The sequence below is a fragment of the Amblyomma mixtum genome, chromosome 3 (genome assembly GCF_055824585.1).
Source record: "Amblyomma mixtum isolate Tamu chromosome 3, ASM5582458v1, whole genome shotgun sequence".
Taxonomy (NCBI): Eukaryota; Metazoa; Arthropoda; class Arachnida; order Ixodida; family Ixodidae; genus Amblyomma; species Amblyomma mixtum.
The window spans coordinates 209181274-209204958 of record NC_143014.1 but is presented as its reverse complement, the minus strand read 5'-3'; the positions used below and the strand labels follow the sequence as shown (position 1 = coordinate 209204958).

Here is a 23685-nt window from a genome sequence, read left to right as displayed (position 1 = left end):
ATCGAGCCCACGATAAGTAATATTTTTAGAATTCCGAAACCACGGTTACCTTCGGCGCTGTGGATCAACAAATTTTGGCTATCTCGAAGAGCTGCGTGCACTGGAGAGGTTGCTTTGCCCGGTAGCTTCTCGAAAGCGCGTGTATTTTGGCGCGATGTAGCCATAATTTATTGGGCCACAGCGCCGAGGGTAACCGCGTTCTAGATTTTTTGAACACTGAGATGGATACTACTTACGGTGGGCTACACGCCTCTCAATAATTAAGGTGCCCCACAGTAATAGTTAAGGAGGTAACTATTCAATATTAGTTAAGCAGCCGGCTAGTTAGTACGTTTTCGCTCTATTCTGGTGTACTAAACCACTGACAATGCTATGCCGAAAAAAGCGCTTTTCTGACTCAAAACGCCTATTTTTAAAAATTGTGTAAAATCTTAAGTGAAACACCCTGTATGTGCTCGATGTACCTGGAGGACACCTGCACGATCAGTGTGCGACTATGAGACGTGTGGCGCTTGAAGCGCTCGTGGTTACTTGTTGAGAACGTATACAGGCCTGCTTCGATGGTTTGGTGTGCGTCTAAAGTGAGATAATGCACCAAGGCAGTCACTTCGGTTAATTGTTCGATCGGGCTCTGCGCTCAACTTTTGTGATGACATCGAGCCCAAGGGGCGAGAGAGAGGATGTCAAGCAAAATGCCTGTTATTTTATGTTTGATTTGTTGCTGTATTATCTTTGAAGATCAATACGTACTGGTGGTTCAGATTCAAAATCCTTTTTATTCAGCTTAGGCAAAAAGTTTGCTGTGTGCGCAGAAAAAAAAAGGACTGCCCCTACGAAACCGAGTACCAATGTGTGGTCTCGAAAACGCATGAAAGCCTACTTTTATCGAGCGCTTCCCGTGGATGTAATGAGGTGTATAGGATGATTATTGCAATTAATCAACGACTTTTATACGCACTGCTACTGCACCTTTGACCCTATATGAGTAGATGGACTGTAGTCGAGGCACCCAGTACGTAATATATGCGAATGACAGCTAGCAGAGGCTCATCAAGGCGTAAACGTTCGGCTTTCCGATCGTGTTAACCAAATACGGAAATCGCAATTGCTATCGTCCTGAAAGTCGAACCGCTTCGCAACAACGCTTCGTCGAGCTTATTTACAACACAGCACACAAGCATTCGAGCATACAATTTCTGACTCGCCATTAGCAAAATTAAGCAGGGCGTTGCATTTACCTGCCCTTTAGGTATTCTCCAGCTTACACAGCGGCATACAACAACCAAACGATAACTCTTCCATCAACCATTTTCTCTCACATCATAGCTTCGCGTCGTGTTGCCGACGTGAAAAACATGAGATATATACCAACGTTCGTACTGGAGTCTGGGCGTAAACACTCACACATACACACACAGAAGGTCTCATCAATATGTCTGCCCTTGCTGTACCTACTTAGGCGCTGCGGTACTCGACTTATTGACTGTACAAGTGCAGCTAGCTTTTTACCCTGCGTAGCTAATCGGGCTCACGGTGCTGGTTGCACTCGATCACAAAAATGAAAAAGAAAAGAAAATTCGATGACGTTGGTTTCGTCCAGGGCTAGATGACAGTAGATTCTGCTCGACGGCCGCGCTGGCACTGAACGGCCGTGAACTGGTCTGCGCAGTGCAGACAGATCGAGGAGACCTTGGCTCAGTTCCAAGGATTGGCACTCAATTGAGGGAAGGAGACTGGGCATGAAAGGCGGTTCGCACGCCCGTCGCATTACGCCTTGCAGTACAGTGACTTTGCGTTCGTGACGAGCGTCTGTACGCCCCTTGCGGCCACCGTGTTGCTGAAGTATCCCATGAGGCCACGTTGTCCCCCCCGCGGCTGGCACTTCTTCTGCAAGAGCGCCCGGAACCCTCCGGGGCAGGGGTCGGACAAGAAGCGGCACTGCTTGTTGCGCAGGGACTCGAGGAAAAGGGCCGGCGCCCGGAGGTGGTCACACGGAATATCTGCAACACGGCCGCCCAAGCACAGACCCATCACTACACAGCACGGCATGGTCTGACGGCTGAGGAGCAGAGACTTTTACTGACAAGTGTAGCAAGGCGGCCTAGTGTACTCTCAGTAGAGCGAAAATTCTTCCCACATGATGCACCAGTGACCGCGCTAAGAGCGAAGAGTCACGTGCTGAGGATGTACACTAATTGCGACCTTTGGAGTATTACTTAAGTGCCCCCCGGAAATTTTATCGTTACGGGAATGGCGTTGTACAGCGCCACTGGAACCTCTGTTCTGGTATGTCTTGGAGAGCCTCGATATGCGGCTTACCTTCACCTTTGTCCTAGTGGCGAAACTACGGGGTTGCTTGTCTCCGTTTGACCGGCTCTTGCAATCTGACCGTCCTGCCAACTTTCTGACCTTCTAAATTTTTCTCCATGGCAATCTGAGAGATGGGTCGGGGACATGGAATGTTAGAGAAGAGCCAAAAAGTTTTTAGGAAGCGTTAGCTGAATAGCCAGGCTCGTGAGGACAATTACATTATCTTCCAGGACGTCCGTTTCGAGGTAAGTGGTCACTAAAAAAGGACGAGAGAAGGAAAATACCGCGATGCTACACCATCACTTTTTGTGACGCCGTACTGCTAGCTTTCTTACGCCGCGGCCGATAACCTTGTGCAGGATTCGCGTGAACTTAGCACGAAGAGGTAGCAAATCATGGCTGCCCACAGTAAATAGGCGAAACAAGATCGGATGCACGCCTGGCGCCATAGCGAACAGACCATGCTACTGCTACCATGCCTTTGCTTGGCATCGTTTCGCTTGTGCCGCTGAGGCATTTACTGACACGAGAAAGCGAAGAAAACGAGCACAATGCTCACCGAGCGGCTTGCATCCGGGCTGCATCTTTCCGCCGTTGGGGTAGTAGTCGACGTGGCCGACGGGCTTCTCGATGCCCAGTTCGCCCACCACGATCGCCTCGCCTCCGCTCGTGTGGATTGCGTCCACAAAGCGGGCGTCCTTTTCAGAGAGGCACACGCTCGTGTTGTCGAACAGCGGCCCGGCGGGGTCCAGCGCTGCGTCGCAAAAAGCGTTGCCCGCGCGCGGGCCACACGTGTGCGCCTCCTTAAACCATTGCGGCAGCCGTGGAGTAATGCATCGCGAAGCCGCGGCGGCCGCGTTTCGACGGGGGCGAAATGCAAAAAATCGAAATGTCCGCTGTGCGATGTCAGTGCACGTTAAAGGTCCCCAGGGGGTCGGACACGAATCCGGAACCCGCCACTATGGCACCTCTTTCTTACTGCCTCCTTTCACTGCCTCCTCCATCCCTTCCGACATGACGCGGTTGAGGTGTCTACCCAGAGTGAGACAGTTACTGCGGCTTTTTCATTTTTACAACCAACCAGAAATTAGCAACAAAGATAATCAATAATTTTTTGTGTGCAAAAGCCGGGAGAGCGGCTGTGAGGCACGGTATTGCGGAGGGCTTCGTATTGATTTTCACTGCCCCGTGTCCTTAAATGTGCGCTGACAGCACAGCATGCGGGCGTCTTTTGCATTTCGCTTCCATCGAAAAGCGGCTGCCGAGGGTGGATCCCGTGACCTTGGGCTCAGCAACCGAACGCCATAACCACTGAGCCACCATAGCGGGTGAAAACGAAACAAGTTAAACGTGACGCTACGAAGGGGCGAAAACTGGCAGTCGCAGAAATGAGAGCTGCAGCTTCGCGTGACCTGTCTGCGCTGTGTTGCCAGACACTGCCATTGTCTGGTGTGTAAAAGGGCCGATGGCATTCGCGTCGTGAAACAGATTAATTTGGACGCGGTGTTGGAGTGCAGTTCAAAATTTAGAGATGCACCACAACGCATACCCCAACTTTAGGATAAATAGTGCACGCGTATATCTCTGACGGATCTGTCTTTCTTTTTTTCGTACTGTCACATCATTCTATCTTATCCTTTGGGTGTGAGCTACTGCGTGGGCACACGCACGGGTATGCAGATATGCATTCTGCCATTGAGTACATATATAACGCAGTTCCTTTTCTGCGACCTTCGGTCTCGCTACTCTTTAATTCTGCCAAGATCTTGATGACACCCTTGCCAGTTCTTTTCTATATTGTTGGTCCTATAGACCTCTCTTTCTCAGTAGACTTGCTTGGATGATAGGCTTAGCAGAACTGTATAATGGTCTGTCACCTGTAGAGCACAATCCAGGTGCAGTTTTTGTCGAATAATCGTAATTACCAGCCGTTCCTGACACGCTTTTGCTGAGAGCGCGTTCATCACTGCGGGCATAGGCTGCCAGTTGAGGCCGCTCTCCTTACTGTAGCCTAGCACGTTTCCTGACCAGTACACGTTGCTGGGATTGCTGGCTCGTACATACTTGCTGGTATCATAGTTGCTATTAACGTATGTGAGCATTCAGTTAAAAGCATAGCTGTTCATCCGCAATGACTGCGATTTGACAGCAGAAAACTTATTCGACGAAAAAGAGCAGTAACACAAACCAAAGGCAAGGACGAAGACAGAACGACCAAAACGGGCGCCGCTACACAAAGACAGTATATAGCACTCGTCTCGACGTTTCTATTCATCCCAGTCTTCACTTAAGTTTGTTGGTGTCAAGTCAGAGTCAGTGCAAATGAACAGCCCTTTGGTTTTAACTGAGTGTGCATGTAGGTTGATAACAGCGCAAAACTTACGCGTATGTTATTATTCATCACTGTTTTGGTAACCTAGCTAACGAACCAAGAGGAACACATAATCACTGTTGAACTCTCGATTCGAAACTTGGCTCAATGCCTGATGCACTTCACGGCAGCAGCAAGACAACCGTTTTTCATTAAATGTCACAACACTGTTTGCCAGACATCCGAAGGTGCTTGCACACTTGCTAAAAATTAAGTGAACATTCACGCGCGTTACGTATCTTGAGCAAAATTGACAAGGACAAACGTTGGCGCACAAATGACATGCACGCGGTGGGCAAGACGCTCGTTTGCCTGCATTCCTTTTTCTTAGATACGTATAGCCTTGGTCAGAAGTCTTCAGGTTACACGGTTTGCTTTTGAGCTGTGTAGTGGGCATCCACGGCACCCCCAAAGATGGAAATGTATTGAGAGATGAGAAGAAGGGTCCTGCTTACCCTAAAGAGTTTCAGAGCTTCAAAGCTGCCGTAAGTGCGTCACTATATATAAATGGCTGATAAGCGAACCGTGCGGCCCAAAGACTTTTGATCAAGGGTGTACATTAAGCAATAAATCAACTAGTCCAAGCCAAGATATTAAATGAATGTAGCCACGTCTTACACAGGGTTCATTCTGGATTCTGGACCTACTGCAACTGTAGTGCGCTCTCAGCCTATAATGACTGATATGCGTGGCTCAGGCTATGCGATACAACGGAGGACGAGGAGGTTTCCGTTTAGTTCCGAAGTGAAAAGCAAATGAAACGAAAGCGCGAGATGTCATGACTACTCGCGTTCGTCTCTTCCTTTTTATATGCGGGCCTAGTGCACCTAATGCTCTCAGGCTATCGAGAGGCGGATGTTGGAGCTCCGCCAAAAAGACGAGATGCGGCGCGGCGTTGAACCACGCAGCGAAGGGAGAAGCTGAAGCGCGTGCGCGCGCGTTGTGCTGAATAAAGAGCGGGGGTGCATACCGGTGATGCGCGAGATGAGCTTTCCTGTGGTCTGCTTGAAGTGGCGGCCGAAGAAGCCGGCCATCTGTCCTCCCAGGCTAAAGCCTATGAAGTGCACCTGGTCGACGCTCACTGTGTTGGGGTGCGTCTCAATAAGCCTCTGAACGAGCAGAGACGCCTCGCGGCCCACCAGCGCCGTGTTGCCAGCTGCCTTGATGTAGCTCAGCAGCTGCGCACCGCCGCTCCAGTCGACGATTATCACGTTGCAGTCCTCCTGCGATCGTGCGAGGAGGTGGCAAGTGGTCAGCCTGTCAGCAGCAACGTCATCGCGCCGCGAATAGACGTGGCGCACCACTCCCACCAGTGCACCCTGTATCCATGTCCATGGAGAAGTTTAGACGCGGAGGTTTCCGTTGCTATGCGCGAGCTTCTGGAAGGCGCCACTTGCGCCACGGGTCGGACATCATCGTCGCTACTGTGAGCGTCAAGGCGTCGTACACCGATTGCTCGAAGTTCTCTCAAACATCAGGTGTGTCTGGTTGGCGTAACCTCGTTTAAATTTTCAAAATTTACCGCGTCTTCGTGAGCTGGATGGATAGGTTTAATCGACGTTCTTTTGAAAAATCTCGGGTTTCTGTGCGCAACTTCAGGCGCTGAGTATTGTATAATGTAATAAATGCATCTTTACGTGTATCTGTCACTTTCAAAGTTAGGTTGACTTGTCTTTAGGCCGAAAGATCATTAGGGGTGTGGTCAGTCAGATTTATGCTGTACTGTAGTTCGGCCTGCTTTGGCCTGCTGTCTGTTGATCGCATATTTCTGCTTTCCTTATTCTCGTAAAGACGTATACAGAAAGCCATGCCAGAGGGGAAAAAAAAACTATACGGGATAGCGCCACGTGGCACACGTACCACATCGAGCAAGGCGTCCTTGATGTCCTGGATCCACTGTATTTTTCCGTTCTCGAGAAAGCCGTGCGCGATGAACTTGAGCGGCTTGGGCTTGTCGAACTGGGCGAGGCGGCCGAGCCTCGTGCTGGGTTTGTAGTCAAGTCTCACTGGCGAGCGCCGGTTAGAGCGCGAGTAAAGCTGGAACTTAGTGTCCACCGCAGACGGGTCGCTGGGGAACGAGGAGGGGACCGTGAGCCTGTCCTGGTTGCTGAAGCAGCCCACGTACTCGTAGCACACCTGTTCGTTCTTGTCGTCGAACTGCGAAGGATCATGGCGCATTTCGTGAGAGCACTGCTTTCGGGGACGCGGGAAAGCTGATCAACTGGCAGTGGGTTGAGTGGTTGACAAAATTAAGACGACCGTTAATATGCGTGCGCAATGACAGACGCCAAATTTCCCCACCGGCCCACTAACAGTCTTGTTAGCGGCTTTTACTTGAAGCAACGATTGGCTAGTTTTCCAAATGGCCTTAACTTGGAAGTCGTGTAAGAGCGGCTGCGCAGGAGCGTAAGTAGGGGCTGCGCAGACCGCCGACAAGCACGAAATGGAGGAGACGGGACACGCGCTAACTTTCGGTGGCCCGTCTCCTCTTTTTCTACTCGTGCTTCCCTTTCGCTTACGCCACCGGTTTTTACCTTTGAATGAGGCATGTCGTGTTATTTAGACATAGCTGTGTCTCTTCTATGTCCCCATTTTATTCCATCTACTTCGTACAATTGTCCAGCATTTCACCCTTTCTATTGCGAACACCAAACAACAAAATTGTTTGATCCCCGTCGTCCTGCGAGCATAAATAAAACTCGGTCGGGTCTACGTATAGCGACGCACATAATGCACTAACGGTAGCTTCCTGACGCGCTTTTCGTCAAAATTTTAGGTCCTAAGATGACTGCGACTTCGGGCTGATAAAGACGTGGCGCAGAGGTCACACAACTTTACGCAGGCATGACCTATTATTTGTCTTTCTCGTTGGCTGTCATTAACTGCCATGGCTTGTGCCTCGGCCACTCCCCTAGCGCTGTTGCATATTAAGTCCTGTAGCCCTGACCTCTGGACACAACTTGGCAGTACTTGGAAATCGACTAGACTAAATAGTATTTTACTTACAGCGAGAATTACAGGCTGAGCCTCAGTGTACGTTCGCTTCGTACGTACAGAAAATAGAAGATAAAAAAAATGGGGAAAACATGCAGCGCTAACTTCTTTCACGACTTGTGCACTATTTTTTGTGTATCTGTGTGTGTGCTATGGCATCAACCTTCGTTTCCGCTTAAATATTTCCTCCCGTTGTTACAGCAGCGCTGTCACACGCACGCACGCACGCACGCACGCACGCACGCACGCACGCACGCACGCACGCACACACGTACACACGTACACTCACACACACACATGCACGCACGCACGCACACACACACACACACGCATGCAAGCACACACACGCACGCACGCACACGCACGCACACATGCGTGCACATACGCCCACACGCACAAAATTGAATAGACAACATCTGAGAATACCACAGCGCAGAAAGAGAATAAACGCATTTTCAGTTACGTGTGCGCTCACCTTCGGAAGCAGCTTTTCCGCAAATTGTCCCGGAATGACGGAGTCAAAAACTTTAGCCGATGAGTCCAGGTAGCGAGCGGCGTCGCCTATTGGCGAGGTCGTTGATAATCGAGGGTTTGTTTGCACTTTGGGTTGGAACTGCAGGCAAAACGAAGTTGCAAAAATGCTATTAGGGAAGGAATTCGCTAACAGTCGGCAACTTCAAATCAGATTTGAATCACTTCGTTTTCTGGCTTGGTGTAAATAAACTGTCATGAGATGCCCTTCCTTTAAAAAAAAAAAAATACAAGTACCTCACCTAGAAGGTGACATTTATTTATATTTTGTTTGTCTTTTCACTTATTATTATTATTTTCAGGTGAGGAGAGTAACGATTACTCATCTTATGGGACAGCGTTTCATTCTGCACGCTTCACAGTAACTGTTTGCACGGGGTGGACTGAAAAGCAAGTATAAAGTGGAGCGCGAGTGAGTGGGCTTAAGTGAGGCTTTTCTTTTTTTTGCGTGTTATTACTCCGGCAGGTAATGTGACGTCAGAGGGTAATCAGAAGCACTATACATCAAGGTCAAAACATGAACCACTTTCGCAGCTCCCGCGCATAAACTTTAAAACACGAAGGGGAGTTTGTCCTTGTTTATTCACATCGTTCGTCTTACGTTCATGGGACATTACTTTTCGCTGCGTGCTCTGTTTGTTAGCATGCTCGTGAATGTAAAAAATATAAATTTGGGCAGAGTAGTGTTGTACACACGGTGGATGTTGTGCTTAATGCGCCGGAGGAGGGCAAATGATTAACATTAGTGTAAAATTCTTAATGCTAGTTTGTTTCCTTGCGGGCAAAAGCTATTTCTTACTGCAGCAGAAAAACGAATTCGATGGGAACACTTGTTTCTTTGTTTCTCTGCCGTATCTTCACAAGCGACTGTATGGAAGCGATACTGGCAGGACCCCGTGGAGTTGAAGTTGAGTATTATTACTGTTAACTACGGATAGCATACCACTGCGAACCAACATAAGCGGTATTTTGCACGATTGATGCTGCATGCTGTATAGACAGACTCGTATGCTCTAAAAGAGAGCGCTATGTTAAGCGGCTTACTTTGTTCGCCGTTATTACTAGTTTTCGTCTGGGTCCTCCTGATCAAACAAACTATAGAGCGTGTAGTCTGAACATAGCAGCAGACATTTCTTCAGTATTTGCAAATTTCCTGCCGAAGAATGAATTCGTTAAGTATTTTAGCTGGCTTCTAGCTCCTTCATGACGCTGCAGACTGTATTTTTGTTTTCCAGAAGGTAACAAAAATGAAAGCAAACCACCCTTTTTTCTAACATTTTGAAAGTTAAACTGCTTGGTCTAGCAAGCGGACTCACGCGTTCAAGTGTAGAATAAATAAACGTGAGAGCTCACCTAACTAGCAGTGTGTATCAGATGCTGTAAGTTGCGCGTACCGTCTCTGCCGAAAGTCTCTGCTGAGTCTCTCACAGCCTGAGTCGCTTTGGGACGTTAAACCCCATAAACCAAACCAACCGAAAGTAACGAGGCTGCATGCCACTCCTCAAACTCTAAATCTGTGTAACGTAAGGAGAACCGTTGTCCTAACCTTTGCGGACCTTTTGATTTTTAGAGAAGGCGTAGGGGCTGCACTAGACGAGTGAGAAACAAGCCATGCAGCCTTGTTACTTTTGGCAAAGGCTGTCTCCGGCTTCTGCGGCTGAAGTTGTTAGCCATTTTTATCGAAGTCGGAAAGAAAGACTACAACTCAGACGCGAACGGGTAAAGGGCACTGCAACGTGGCCGCGGTGGCAGCGTTTTAGCTGAAACGCATCCAAAAAAGCATCCAACTGGTAATGAATAGTGTATTAAATGATGCTTTTCTGTAGTGCCTTTGGTATTTAATTGAGTGAATACGTATGTTTCGTTTGAGTTCGATTTCGCCGCAGCGTCTGGCAAACCTTAACAGAAAGAACGAACAGAACACAGGGGTAAAGGTGGGTAACAGTAGGCTTACGAAGGGCTTCATGCTGCACGGGCACAGAGAGTCACACAAGCACACGGGAGAACAAGCTCACACACGTATTACCACCTGTACGGCGTTTCGTTTCTCCAAGGGCTGAAAAAGAACAAGGCGCAGCACACAAAGAAAGGAAGGAAAGTTTGCCACACCGCTCGCAGCGTTCTGGTGGGCAGCGACGACAGCCGACCAATGCCAAAGGAGCGAAACGCATTACCCTGAACAGAACAAAAGACAAGACGTCACAAGACGACACAGGTTACAAACAGGACAACGACAGACACAAACGACACAGGGTAGTCGGGCATTAGGGAGGGAGAGGGTGGGGGGGGGGGTTCCCGTGCATGATCCTCGTGACTGCGCGTAGGGCGCCGCCGTCTTTGAAGCGATGGAAGTGAAACACGCTGATCCTGACTGGCGCCAAAACCACGGCGGCCATAACCCGCTACCAGGGTTCGCGGTTACCCTGCCGCTGATGTCGAATGCTTCATTCTACTATACTGAGAGAAAACGACGGGGTTGCATGGGCCTAGAAGGTAATCGAAGCGCATGGTTAAAACAAGCGGTTTTCCACGACTTAAGGGTAAAAGAAGGCCCACCCATTAGCTTTACGAACTACCTGCATGAGGCCTACACTTATGGAACATTAAGTTGCTGAAAAGACCTGCGCGCTATGTCGAATATTTCTTACATGTGTAAAGCCGAAAGAACGTTTGCGGAAAAAAAAAACAAAAACGGCAACTCGCCTGACTGACAGTGCGGTGACACTCTCAGCCTGGGATTGTGTAGGTTAGTGTTTACTGGAGTTTTAACTTTTGTGTGTATACAGCACTCTCTGGATACTCGTTTAAATAAGCCCTCATTATTTACGCGTTATCCGAATAATATAATGTTCCTCTCAGGCTAAAAAAAGTTAGACTGAACTTGTCTCTCGAGTGGCTCGTCTCGTAATCGAATACAACCAATACAATTGTATTTTATTGTATTGTATTTTAATGTATTGCAATGAGACAGCGCACTCCAGACTACGTTGAACGCGATTGCTTCGAATCGCCGCTACAATTTTGGTTATTTATTATCTGGGAAAAGGGTCTATTGGTTGTTTGGAAATGAATCGATCTGAGCAAAGACATATCTGACCTTAGCATGAACTTCACCATTAGAATGTTCGCGTGCTTTGCGAGCTTTCCGTGAGGTCTCGTTCACAAAGGCGATTGAGAACTCGGAATTATGCGAATACTAGCCAGTTTGGCTAGTATTCGCGATGAGATCGGACCACGGACAGGCAATTCATCTTAGCAAGAACGCGTACCCAGGAAGAGAGGTGTTCGTTTCCAGCTTCAGTAAAGAAGAAGCGTGGCCATTTGAAAGCAGTCTTACTCATATCACTAACATCGCATGGTGTGGCCACGAGTGCTCTTAGCGAAGACAGAGCGGGGCCGTGTGCTCGTTGGTACTTTAACCTTCGAAGCTGTTGAGAACTAACAGTGGCTATGCTGAAAGGGGAAGACCTAAGGGGGAGGTCGAGACCGCCGAGCTTAAACGGCACGATGCTAATCCACGTTCTCCATCGTCTATGTGAAGAAACATAGTAGAGTAAAAGTGCTCACACATACAGCAATGCATTTTCCCCCTTAGAGCCCACAGTGTGAATTTAAGAAATTCACTTGTTTTTCCGAACTTTTTCTATCGTTTTTCATCCCTACAGTGCGTCGAAGCATGGTGGACGATGTGCACATAGGTGCTTCGTGGTTTTTGTCTTTTTTTTTGCATCAAAGTAAAGAAAACAAAGAGATAAAACATATTGCTTTAGGCTTGTCGTTAGGTTCGTGTTGCTGAAAGCAGCAGCAACAGCCAAATAAGCTGATTAAATAAAAAACATAAACTAATTGAATATTTGGACAAAATCACACATATGCTGTCCACTTGTTCACAAGAAGCGAAAGTTGGGCAGTATGAACTATTGCACATTATCACATTTGTTCACCAGCGCTAACAGAGAGGGAGGAAAGAAGTACTGGGGCCGAAAACTGGGAGTCCAACATTTTTCTTCTTTTTTCTTACGCGACGAATATGCCGACCCCCTTGTGCCGATTTATTTTCTACTATTTTCCAAAGCAACTTTGTGACCGAGTTTTTGCAGAACAAAATGCCTCCGAAAGAGCACCGCTTTGAAAAAGCAGTTCTTCTCAGACATCGATCAATTAGAGATACGCTGTTGGAAGTGACTTATGGGTGTCCTGTCAGTGCATCCATGTGCCGTACCAAGTGTCACTGCATTACGTGGAGTCGTTAAATAATCATCGCTGTTTGAAAACGCGAGAAGATGTCGCGAGTTTTATTATTCACGCAGGTTTCAATGCCTCGTAACCCAATGCCATGAGCGCCAATAATATGACGCGTCACAGGCTCACAGCGCCCCTGCGTTTTCCGTGCAGCGAATTTCTGCAGCTTAAGTCTATTTATTGGTTAAAAAAATAAGAAACGACTACCCTGTTTAGAGGCTTTAGCTACAACCGGCGTCCGAATGAACGCAAATTTCCGCGTTTTCCTTTTCGTTGTCTTGCGTGTGCGGCTATCTTCACCTCGATATCAGTTGTAGTCATCATGAGCAGTGGCAATGACTACCAAGTTATCACTTTCGCGTCTGCCGCACCTGAGAAATATTTCTAAAAGTGACCATCATTAACTCTCCAGGATAAGGGAACCAATAGGTCCACCTGTGCCGCATTTTGTTTGCTTTTCTTGTAGAAGTGAACTGCGGTAGAGCACATTATTCGCTTAGGTTAAATCTCAAGGGTCCACCTTCATACTGATTCCTACTATTCGTACTTAGCGATTTCCTTCAGAGACTTCCTTATTCAACCTCCCTCATGCAACGTGAGCCAGTATGCTTTGCACGCTTGAGCATTCATTCCTCACGAGGATCTCCCCCAGAGCTCTCCCATCTCTCTATTGGCGCTGGTGAATGTGTTCGCGGTGCGTCCCTCCCTCTGAGATGACGCTCGGTAAGAAGTAGTGTGCGTCAGTGATGATGGCTGGGAACCTCCGGAAGCCGTACCAGGGCTCCTAATCCGAACGGCGAATCCTGAGGCGCAGCGTCCACCAACGGTGCGCCCATGGAGAGAAATGCCACCAGGAGCGTAAGCACTGAACGGGTGAGGGGATGGAGGATGATAAAAGAGATACAGAGAGCCATATTATAACACATTTCTCTTTGTAAATACTGTGCAGGAAAGCTACGTTTCTACTTTGGCTTTGCGCCAATGGGAGACAGGTCACGAAAGGCAGAAACATGTCTGGTAACGGCAACGCTCCGAACTAGTCTTTCATCGCGACCTCCAGAGGACAAAGCATTACTTCGGCTGATCTCAACAAGTGGAGAGAAATCTCAACAAGTGCAGAAAAAAGTGCAAGAAAAAAAGCTCGTACACTGGGATTTCGGTGCACGTTGCGGAATGCATGCTAGAGAAGGCATAAAGGACCGGAATTTATCATGATCCTTCCTATAAGGTGCGCCTTAGAATAGGCAGTGCAACTCTGGCACCTAAAATCAATCAATCAATCAATCAATCAATCAATCAATCAATCAATCAATCAATCAATCAATCAATCAATCAATCAATCAATCAATCAATCAATCAATCAATCATGTGACCCTAAAATGGATGTTAAAAAATTCACATAATTAATATTAGCTAATTAACTAATTGAGCACAATCTTAAAAGGTAGTCTCAGGAAACATTATGTCGTTGTTTTACTTAGCTCCGGTGCGCACTTTTTCTTTTTAATTCCTTGGTTCAAGTTACGTGAAACACCCTGTATACAATTCGCGCAAGTGCGCAACGGTTGTCATGCAGGGAGCTGTAGCGCTTGTACCTTATCTTTCACGTTGCAGGACGCTCCCATAGCCACCTGTAACTCCATGTTTGCAGGCAAGATAAGCTAGCACTGATGACACGTGCATTTTGAGCTTCCGGGCGTCTGCTGCCTGTCCCAGAGATCAGTGCTTCCTGCGAGCCCTTCCTGACGGGAAGCTGCCGCTCTGTGCATTTGCAACGCATATTGATACGTTGCTGCTGCCTTGACTGCCGGTTGTCTCTGTCGCTTCCTCAGTGCATGCAGCCGACAAGCGGCAGTCTCGCAATAGGTCTGGCGATTTATCGTCGGGATGACTTCCACCCAGCGCTTCTGCTCCCGTGAGTCCTCCTGAATAGGAAGCTGCTGTCGCCCTCTGTTTCAACGAGATATAGCTACTTCTTTCTCGACTGCCGATACTCTGTATCTGTGCCGCTTCCTTAGTGCGCTCACGAATCGGCAGTTTTTTTTTCTTTTGTTTCGTAACGCATGGAAGAAAACAAAAAGTAAGCGGCACTTCAATGCAACCTTCATCTTCCAGAACTTATATTTCATACAATGGCGCGTTAGGAGAAATCTTTAAAATCTATTTGGCGCGTGCTCTCAGTTATAGTGTTTTTCCACAACTTTTGTTCTCAACTGTACAGTCCAAACTCGAGCTTTCTTTGATTGACTTTACATGCGGCTCTATTCCGGAGTGAGACATATTTTTTGTGTAAACGTCGAGTATACGTCGTCTTCGAGCGTTCAACCAGATGGCGCCATTGCCTTTGGGTTTTGTAGGTTTCTGACTCGCTTTTAAAACGTCGGCTTGATAACTCGGATTTTTTGGAATGAAATATAAAATGAAACAGCTATCTATTTGCTGACGCTATGCTCTCAAACATAGTTTTGCGGCAACGTGAGATGAACGCGTACTGTAGCTACTGCACTCGTGTTTTTTTTTCCCATTCGAGGAATTCCGAGGAAGTAGTGATAAGGGCAGATCGTTCAGATTTTCCCACACCTTTCTATCTGATTAAGCCTGGTCTATCATGAACACAAGCAGAGATATACGTAACCGAGTTTCGTCATTTGAGTCTTGTCTTATCCAACATCACTGATTGAGGCATGTAAATGTGAGTTTCCGGTCTTCTTGTTCATGAGTGTATCAGTAAACGTCCGAGACTTTCGGAAGTTAAATTCTGCAAGGATCGTTGCTTCTCTTGTGTGATCGCAAACAGTTGTACAGTTTGTAAGAAAGCTCGTACGCGATGCCAGAACAGCTGATATATACACCTCTAAGTTTCCACAAGGGGATACATTATGTCCAGGATTCTTGGGCATCATTTTTAATTGCGAGTCAAATGTGGAATATGGTAAGGTACTTTCACGGAAATATTAAGTTAATGGATCATTATTCTGATGCATTTAAAATCTTTTAAAGTTTGTCCATCGCTCGCATCGACCAGTTAATACTGTCACAGAATTTTTTTAGCGATAGCAAAAGCGTTAGTAACAAAGAGTATGCAAGCCTCCCGAGGGGGGATCTGCGTATATATTGATCGCTGTCGGCAAATCATCCCATATATGAAACAACTGCGCTCATAAACTATTTCCTGTTGAAAAATGCGCTTGTCCAAATTTTCTGCCTGTTGCACGAATTCCACGTCACCGCGTGAAGTGGCGATTTAATTTGAGTGCAGCACAACAGAATGCCAGGGACGCTCCTGTGAAAACATGTAGGTGTTTGGTTTGGTTTATGGGGTTTAACGTCCCAAAGCGACTAAGGCTATGAGAGACGCCGTAGTGGAGGGCTCCGGAAATTTCGACCACCTGGGGTTCTTTAACGTGCACTGACATCGCACAGTACACGGGCCTCTAGAATTTCTCCTCCAAAGAAATTCCAGCCGCCGCGGCCGGGATCGAACCCGCGTCTTTCGGGTCAGCAGCCGAGCACCATAACCGCTGAGCCACCGCGGCGGCACACGTAGGTGTATTCCAACCACTTAAGAGCTCTTTAACGCGCACCGAAATTTCCTTGCGCTATCTCTGCGCCTCCTGAACTTTACAAAAACGCTCCGAAAAGCAGTCACCCTCCGGTATCGAATGTTAGACGGAGAACTTACCGCTCATTTGACTACGTGACACCATGTTTCCGGCTCTTCTTACACCACAGCAGAGTAACCTGGAAGAAGAAGGAACGAAAAAGACGAACTTAAGCGCCAAACTATGAAAACTCGGTTTCTTTCTGTCTTACGTAATCTAGCTAGTAAGAGTACACGCCAATTAAACGGAAGCCGCGCGCGTCTCTTCAGACAAGGATGGCCGTATTTTTGACCGCTGACTCTCAGAAAGGGGAAAAACAGGTATCTTTACGCACGTGCGAGCAGCCAATTAATTAGGAAAGAAAAGAGAACGCTAACGTCATGCTGTTCAAGAAGGAAGCGACCGAAGCCGTCTACGAAGAAAACAGGATTCAGTGCACCTTTACGTTGAGTAATTTATGATTATTTCTTTCTCTCGCTGGAAGAAAAAAAATTACGTATTCACGGCCATGAGTAATCGGTCGGGGGCATCCGTGCGCGCCGCGAGAGAGCCTTTATACGCTCAGCGAAGTGGCGCATGAACCCGTCGGGTGAGCTGCGTCGGCAAAGACGTAGGGCGCTCTTCGCGAGATGCTCGTAATGAGCGCAACTAGTCGCGCCAAGCGGCCGAAGAAGGATTCCCCACTTCTTGACGTCACAAGTGCACTGAACAACATCAAGGCTGCGAAAGAGAGGCGCGTGCTCGATAAAATGACGCATGTGCCGAAATTAATTTTCTTTTCCTACATTCAGAGCATGGAAAGAGAGCCCACGTGGAGACAAATGCACCGCAGCGCAATGACATCGACTGGAAAAGCAGATACGAGACGAAGGAGGTGCGCCAGGAATAAGAGGCGGCTTATAAGGGGAGAATTTCGGAATGTGCGAAAAACTGTACTCAGAATGGCGTTACTGCATAATTACAAATGAGCGGTGAAGGCAGCTGTGATTTTATTAGTGGTACTTATGCGAGAATACATAGGAGATAGAATAATTTCTTCTTTTAGTTTTACTGCGGCCTGAACACGTACGGGTGATCAATATCTTTTTGTTTTCAGAATGAACGTGAGCTATCGGCTGAACTGTGGCGATAAAAGCATTCAATGCTTTATAACGGCCGTGCTCTCTCGGTAGCCTTAAGACACCCGGGCGATTGCTTGGCAAGTAAAAGGAATCCAGGCATGCTCAGGCGAGCAACATATTGATCATCCGCGACCTACACGAAATTCGGAGGTCGTGGGTTCGGATCCCACCGGCGGCGTGTGGTATTTCTTCTGCTTTTATTATCTTCCATTGATAAAAACTTCAAAATTAATAAAAAAAAATGACATCCGTTATGCTCCTTGGTTTCGGTTACTGCTGGCTTCCCTCATTTACGTCATAACGAGCATTCTTTCCATACATAGCCTTGTCTGCTGACTATCTTTTGGTTATTTTGGATTTAAGGAAGCATGAAAAAGAAGACACTCGTGCGGAGCAATCGGAAATGCCAGTTGATTGCTTCTAGCTGTGAAAGCTTCCAAACGCGCTTTGCGGCGAACTGCAAAGAGACAGTTGCTTACATAATCAAATGCATTAGTAACCACTTATTCCCTTATTTTATATTCAAATTAGCAGGAGGATATAAGCTGCCTGATATATGGAACCTGCTGCATGAGTTCGAATGCGTCGCTTCTCTTACACGCTGTAGTTGAGAACCGGGAGCAAGACAGTTTACCGCGGTGCAGGTCCGAGCGTGCGCTGACTACATTGTTTTTCCAGAATGTTGCGCGCTCTTCTGAGAAGGTTTTGTTCAGTTTATTACTTGCACAGTTCGGACTGAAGGGTGTGCTGAGTTCATGTTATTACGCAGTTTTGAGGAAGCTTCTCGAAGTGTGGGAAGAGATACTGATCACCTGAGCTAGACAATCAGTGCACTTCACCGAAGGCCACGCGCATGTTCTTGTGCGTTTAGTTAAAGCTTAACAACCTTGACTTCGCATCCTGGGGTGATCACACGCACAGCAGAGAGAAAACTACAGAGCTTGTGGAAGTTGTGAGGCCACATTTTCGTTCTTTTTTTTTTTTGGGGGGGGGGGGGGGGGGGGGGGGGAATTGCTATGAAGGCATTTAGGCTATGTCACCTCTTCCAGGATACATTGCGTGGTAAGCATGCAGGGAACCAACGCTAGCGTACGTGCAGTTGAGAGTAGTGGCAAGACTTTGTTTGAGTAAGAATTTCTTCTTTTGAAAGCGTTTGCATTACCTTCTCATACCGAAGAGTGTCGTAAACTGTAACTTTTTTTCTTGCCAAATGTTTTGAAACTATCATGCCCAACGGTAGAATCTTGAAACTGAAACATCTCGAAAGCCAACTGTGGCGAATTTTCGCCTCGCCTTTGGCCATGTATTTAATTTCCCGTAGTGGCTGGCGTTACTTGCTCGAATTGATGAAAAAATCCTTATCCAAAAGTTTCGAACCACGGAAATTAACATTGGCGTTTCCGCATAATTCCCTCGTAAGTCCCCATGAGCCGACTTCCACTATCCTACAGACGTAAAAACCCACACTGTATCATTACGCAAGGCCTCAGCGTACGTAAACATCTTCTAATGTCAAACCACTTGATGGCTTCAGCCTTGAACGCCCATCAATTACAAGGCAAAACGTCTTGTTTTGTCATCAAATATAAGGAAAAAACGTTATGAACCTCGCCCCCACACTAGTTATTTTTGTCCCTGTACCCCGTCCTTTGTGGCCATGGCGCCGCATGACCGCAGAAAAGCTATGGTCAGATACAACCTAGGAACAAAGCGGCAAATGCCGCTCACAGGGGGTCCTTCAGCCAATAGTGTCTTCCGAATCTCATGACGTCGTGGTTAATCCGCTTTGACCTGTTAGCCTGGAATCGCAGAGGGTGGTTAATGAAGGTTAATGAATGTCACCATGTCTTAATCGGATTAACCTCGTTGTCATGAAGTTTGGTAGACGCCATTGGTTGGAGGTTCTCCTTTGAGACCTGCCGCTTTATTTTTCAGTCGTATCCGACCATAGTGCGCGCAAGTGCAAAGTCCCGTGAAAATTAAGCGTCACCTTTGAAGCATTCGACGAGCATTCTGACGCATGACGGTAATAGCAGTGATCTTGCTAATTTAGGTTAGGAAGGGAAGTTAACGCGTCCTCAAAATCAACGGAAACGCTAAATGAGTCAAAGAATGCATCGGGAATTTTGCCTTCCACCGTAAGCTTAAAGTTGCATTGATTCTCACCAAGAACATTTTTGAACGCTGCTACTTACATACCCATCGGGGGAAGGCGTCGATTCGTGGTTACTTTCTGGTAAAGCTAATCAAACTTTCTAAACATGAGATTTGTATTAAGCAATAAAGCCTTAGTTAAATGGATCGCGGTCGATACCATGTTTCATTTGTTAATAGGAGCAGGTCGCGAGCGAGGCAAATGGTCAAGGGCATGAATATTCGCGCGGAAAACGGTAGACGGCCTGTATTGTGAAGGTCACGACCACAATGCTGCGGCTAAATCGCACGTGCGGATTACAAGGGCTTCAAGACAGCTAAACTTTGCTACCGTGCACGGTGCACCGGTCGTCTCACGCTCTTACGAATGCCAACTGTGTTGCTCGTCTGACACCTCAGACATAATGGGTGATGAGGACGGTAGTGGTGATATTGACGAAGATGGCGCTTTTGACTTGCTTAGATAAAGATGTAATAAATGCCTGCAAGGATGTGGTCTTCGGGCAATATTCAGATGTGTCGAAACGTCTCGGCTAACATGCATCTGATTATAACGGCGGCAGCCGTCATAAGGAGTGTTTCCACGTAAAAAAGCAGCGCCCGGCGACGTCCGCCTGAAGCCTCGTAGGAGACAGTGCTGGCGTTGGTGGAAGCCGACTTCGCAAGCTCCTGTTACTCGCGCCGCGCTTAATACGACTCGTTGCGAGGCTGTAGTTGGTTATGCATTGTTTCTAGAGAAGTAAGTGAGCGTTACTTTTTTTTCAGACGAGCACACAGACAGCCGTAATGTCCGTCTTTGTGCTCTTCTGGAAAAATAGCGCGGAATTACTTTTCTAGAAATAGTGCATAACCAACTATAGCCTCGCAACGTGTTCTATTAAGCGAACGTTTTTCTACTGTGGACACTTTCTTTTTTGTCACTACTGGCATGAATTTGCCATTCCGCGGGCGCTAACTTGAATAGGGCCTTACGATGACAGCGCAAAGGGGCATTGATACATGGCCGTGGTGCTGTATCCTTGGATACCGTTCGCTTTACTGGTACCTCGGTGCAACTAAAAAAAATTTCCAAAATCAGCCTCGACGAATGTTTCCAAATAATTCTACAGCCACCAGCAAGAGTTTACAGGATGGGTTTGGTCCGGAACTGATGTGTTGTAGCGCTGCCGCGCGACGCAGTGGCCTCGCATTGCTACCAGCGGACGGATCATGCACGCCCCCCTTTGCTATAGTAAGCATTTAGCGTGTCTGAATTCCTTGGCGCTGCGCCGAAAAAATGTTTTTTTTTTTGCTCATTAGCGCGTCCCGTATACTTTTAGTGCAGGCTGTACGTACACGAGCTGGAGTAGTATCGATGGTGCTTGTACACATCATGGAGAAAATAATTTAGTGAAAGCGGAAGCTTTTCTAGAGCCCATAGTCCGGGCAAGGCCGCTGCGCTCGCTTCCACCTGTCTTCACTTTATATGGAGGGCAAAGACTGCGCGATTTTACACCTACTCTCGGCAGCGAAGAAGACCGTCGACTGTTCTACAGAGCTCTCAAGACGTGCTGCCAGCTCCGAGTTAACTATCACACGAGCATTTACGAAGGTCTCCCGCTTGGCCCAAAAGTCAAGGAAAGTACACGATCCGGCCGCAGACGGTATTGCGCCGGTATACGGCCAGGGTTTAAAAATATGCCTGCGCACTGCAGAAAGATGCAGCTAAACCGGTGCTGTTGGCCACTTACTGGAGCACCGCTGGTGGTCTTCGTGATCCAGTTAATTGAATAGATAGTTTAATTAAAGATGTTCTCAATTTTCTAATATAGAGCGAAACTATCGCTTGGAATTTGTAGTATGTGCTTCGAAGACGTTTAATTCAGAAATTTTCATCTCGCAGTCTATCGCGCATTAAATTTTCCGCGTTCGAAAAAATTCAGGAAAACTACGAATAGAAATAATAAACGACTTGACACCTGTCGGCGCGCGATGATGTCAGGGCTGTAAGACGGACGACCAGTTCAGCAGACCGTGAACAAATTCTGCACTCTCTCTGTCTTGCTCTGTCTCTCTGTTCGACGTGACGGCGCTCGTCTATGAAGAATTTTCATTGCAGCTCTTTGTATGGGCTGTGTAGTAAATATCACGGGTTGTAGCAGAAAAAAAAATTCGAGGGGACACTTAAGCTCCGCCTTCAAGGTAAGACGCGATGGCGTAAGTGGTTAATTCCTATATATGAGGAATTGGTCATTTTCTACTTTACATTCATAGATCCCTGGGTGTCCTGATGCCACCGCTGAAGCAGTGGTGCAGCAGTTAAGCGATGCGCCACTGCTCTGAGATGGCAGGTGCTGCCGCCGGTGGGGCTTGTGAGACACAGGCTGCTCTTGCCGAGCAACCTCTAGCGACCTGTCCATTATTTTGAATGCCACCTTCCACTGTGGCCAGTTTGCTCACAATCCGGTGGGCAGGTTGTGATGACGCCACAAGGTCACATGACCTAGGTGGCCCACCTCCCTCCTAGGTTGCTCTCTGGCAATTTTTCGTGGATTTTTCGCTCACTGTCAACGACGCCGACGCCAATGGCGACGCCAGATTTTCTGCGACACAAGCTCCGCTATCGCGTTAAAATACTCGATTCAGGGACCACTAGGCTCCACTGTATATATTTTGCTTCAACGTTTCAACTTTGCTATTAGCCAACAGTTCGTCGGAACCTTTATATAGTGGAAGGAATGCGACCGATCTTTGCAGTACTACCTACTGTGTTCTCGATAACTCGTGATTGAACAGAGTTTACAAACGTTACTGTTGAAAGCCTTAAATGCTATTCGTTCACTACAGTAAGACAGTTCTTTGTTCCTCGTAATAAAGAGGGAATCTTATTGCTCAGAATATTTGGTGGCGCACCTGAGAGAGGCAATTCTTCCAAGTGCTCAAAAAGAGTTGCATACACAAGAGTTTGTTACACCCGGGTTTCAATAATTGGCCTAGTGTTTAGTTTTGCAAACAGATAGAAACAATGATCAAGGTAGTCTTCACGTTGTAGACCGAATACGGATAACACAAATAAAAAATACGCCCCACGGAATAGAAGCAAAACAAAAAGTGCACAAATTCACCCGTTCGCCTTCGCTGCGCTCAAACAGAGAAACATTGTTCTAGCTTCGTGAATAATTGTGCACATACACATATACGGCTCCCACGAGCTCACCTTCCCTCTCTACTCAGTGTTCAAGCGGTAGAGAGCGAAGTATTCGATGGGAGTCCCACCCACGACGCCGAAGAGCTCGAGCTGTGGCTCGCCTATGGGGATACCCTTCCTGGTGCAGTACTCGAGCGCGCAACTCGTACTATACAAGGCAGCGCTACTGACTGGCGGCTTCCTTCCTTCTGGATTATGTACTGCGTAACGAGGGAAGAAAAGGAAAAAAAAAAGTAAACGTATGTGGCATACCTTAGAGGCACGGCGCCGCTTTTTTTTTTCGCTCCTGACTTGCTGATTCTTTTCTGCTCAAAAGTCGGAGGTAGTTGGAGCAAACTTATTGCTCAGCTAGAAGCCGAGTTACACAACTGATCGGCATTACTCGCGAGTTATTCTCCACAATGCTGGATTTTACGCACTAATATGTGCAAAACAGACTACCCGAAGAGCTATCATGAGCCCTCGCTTTTACAAAGTACGCCCAAAAGGTGCACGTATACAGCGGAGAGCGAGACGATAATATTGACATGTAGTCTGCAAAATAAGCGACAAGATCCACAGCTGCGCGCAGGGTCGAGCAGGGACGCACGGAGTACAACACGGCGTAAATGCATCGAGTGCGACTTACCGGAACAGACGTTGTCGCTCGCGAGAGATGGAGACTGAATGTCCGACCACTGACGGATACGCCAGTTTGATTGCCACTCCTGTGCGCACTCGGCGATCTCCCTCCGGTCGTGGCTCACCGCTCTCGCCGTGTCTCGCGGCGATCTCAGAGTCTGTCGCCCTTTCTAGATTTTCTCTTCTTTCACATGCCCCTCTCGCTCTTTTTATTCTGCTTCTTTCTCTTCCGACTCGAAGGGCAGATGAGGCTGAGGGCAGATTTCTTTACGCCGGCTTCATTTCCTCCTACCTGGGAACATTGAGGAAAGATTAGAGTGCGGCAGCTCTCCCAAAGACGGGCGAGGATGTACGTGGGCTGAAAGGGGTGCAGAACGCTTTCCCGCCGCGCTGCTTGCCCTCAGCGAGGACAGATCTGAGATGGCCCCCACCGCCCTCGCTGCCACCGCTCCCACGCAGGAGTGATCGAAGGAAAGGAGAGGTGAGAAAAGAAAAAAAAAAAAAACTGCGCCGGTGATCGCGTGCCGCAGCATTCGATTACGTGTGCCGCTA

General features: G+C 47.6%; 1 protein-coding gene across 1 annotated transcript; it reads right to left on the bottom strand.

Annotated features, from left to right (window-relative positions):
* Window positions 1-756: 756 nt before the first annotated feature.
* LOC149353499 (pancreatic lipase-related protein 2-like) lies at window positions 757-23300 on the bottom strand. The gene is made up of 8 exons (XM_089582601.1): window positions 23141-23300; window positions 16131-16189; window positions 13225-13313; window positions 8151-8288; window positions 6542-6838; window positions 5652-5904; window positions 2870-3064; window positions 757-2000 (listed from the first exon to the last, which is right to left on the bottom strand). Exons 2-8 carry the CDS (start codon window positions 16153-16155, stop codon window positions 1768-1770), a joined length of 1230 nt encoding a protein of 409 aa, XP_089438727.1. The 5' UTR covers window positions 16156-16189; window positions 23141-23300; the 3' UTR covers window positions 757-1767.
* Between the last annotated feature and the right edge of the window lie 385 nt (window positions 23301-23685).

Coding starts and splice junctions, on each gene's coding strand:
- LOC149353499 (XM_089582601.1), bottom strand. CDS start 16,155: ATGGTGTCACGTAGTCAAATGAGCG. Junction 5,905..6,541: donor AGGACGCCTTGCTCGATGTG/GTACGTGTGCCA, acceptor GCACGATCGCAG/GAGGACTGCAACGTGATAAT. Junction 3,065..5,651: donor GCTCATCTCGCGCATCACCG/GTATGCACCCCC, acceptor TTTGCGACGCAG/CGCTGGACCCCGCCGGGCCG.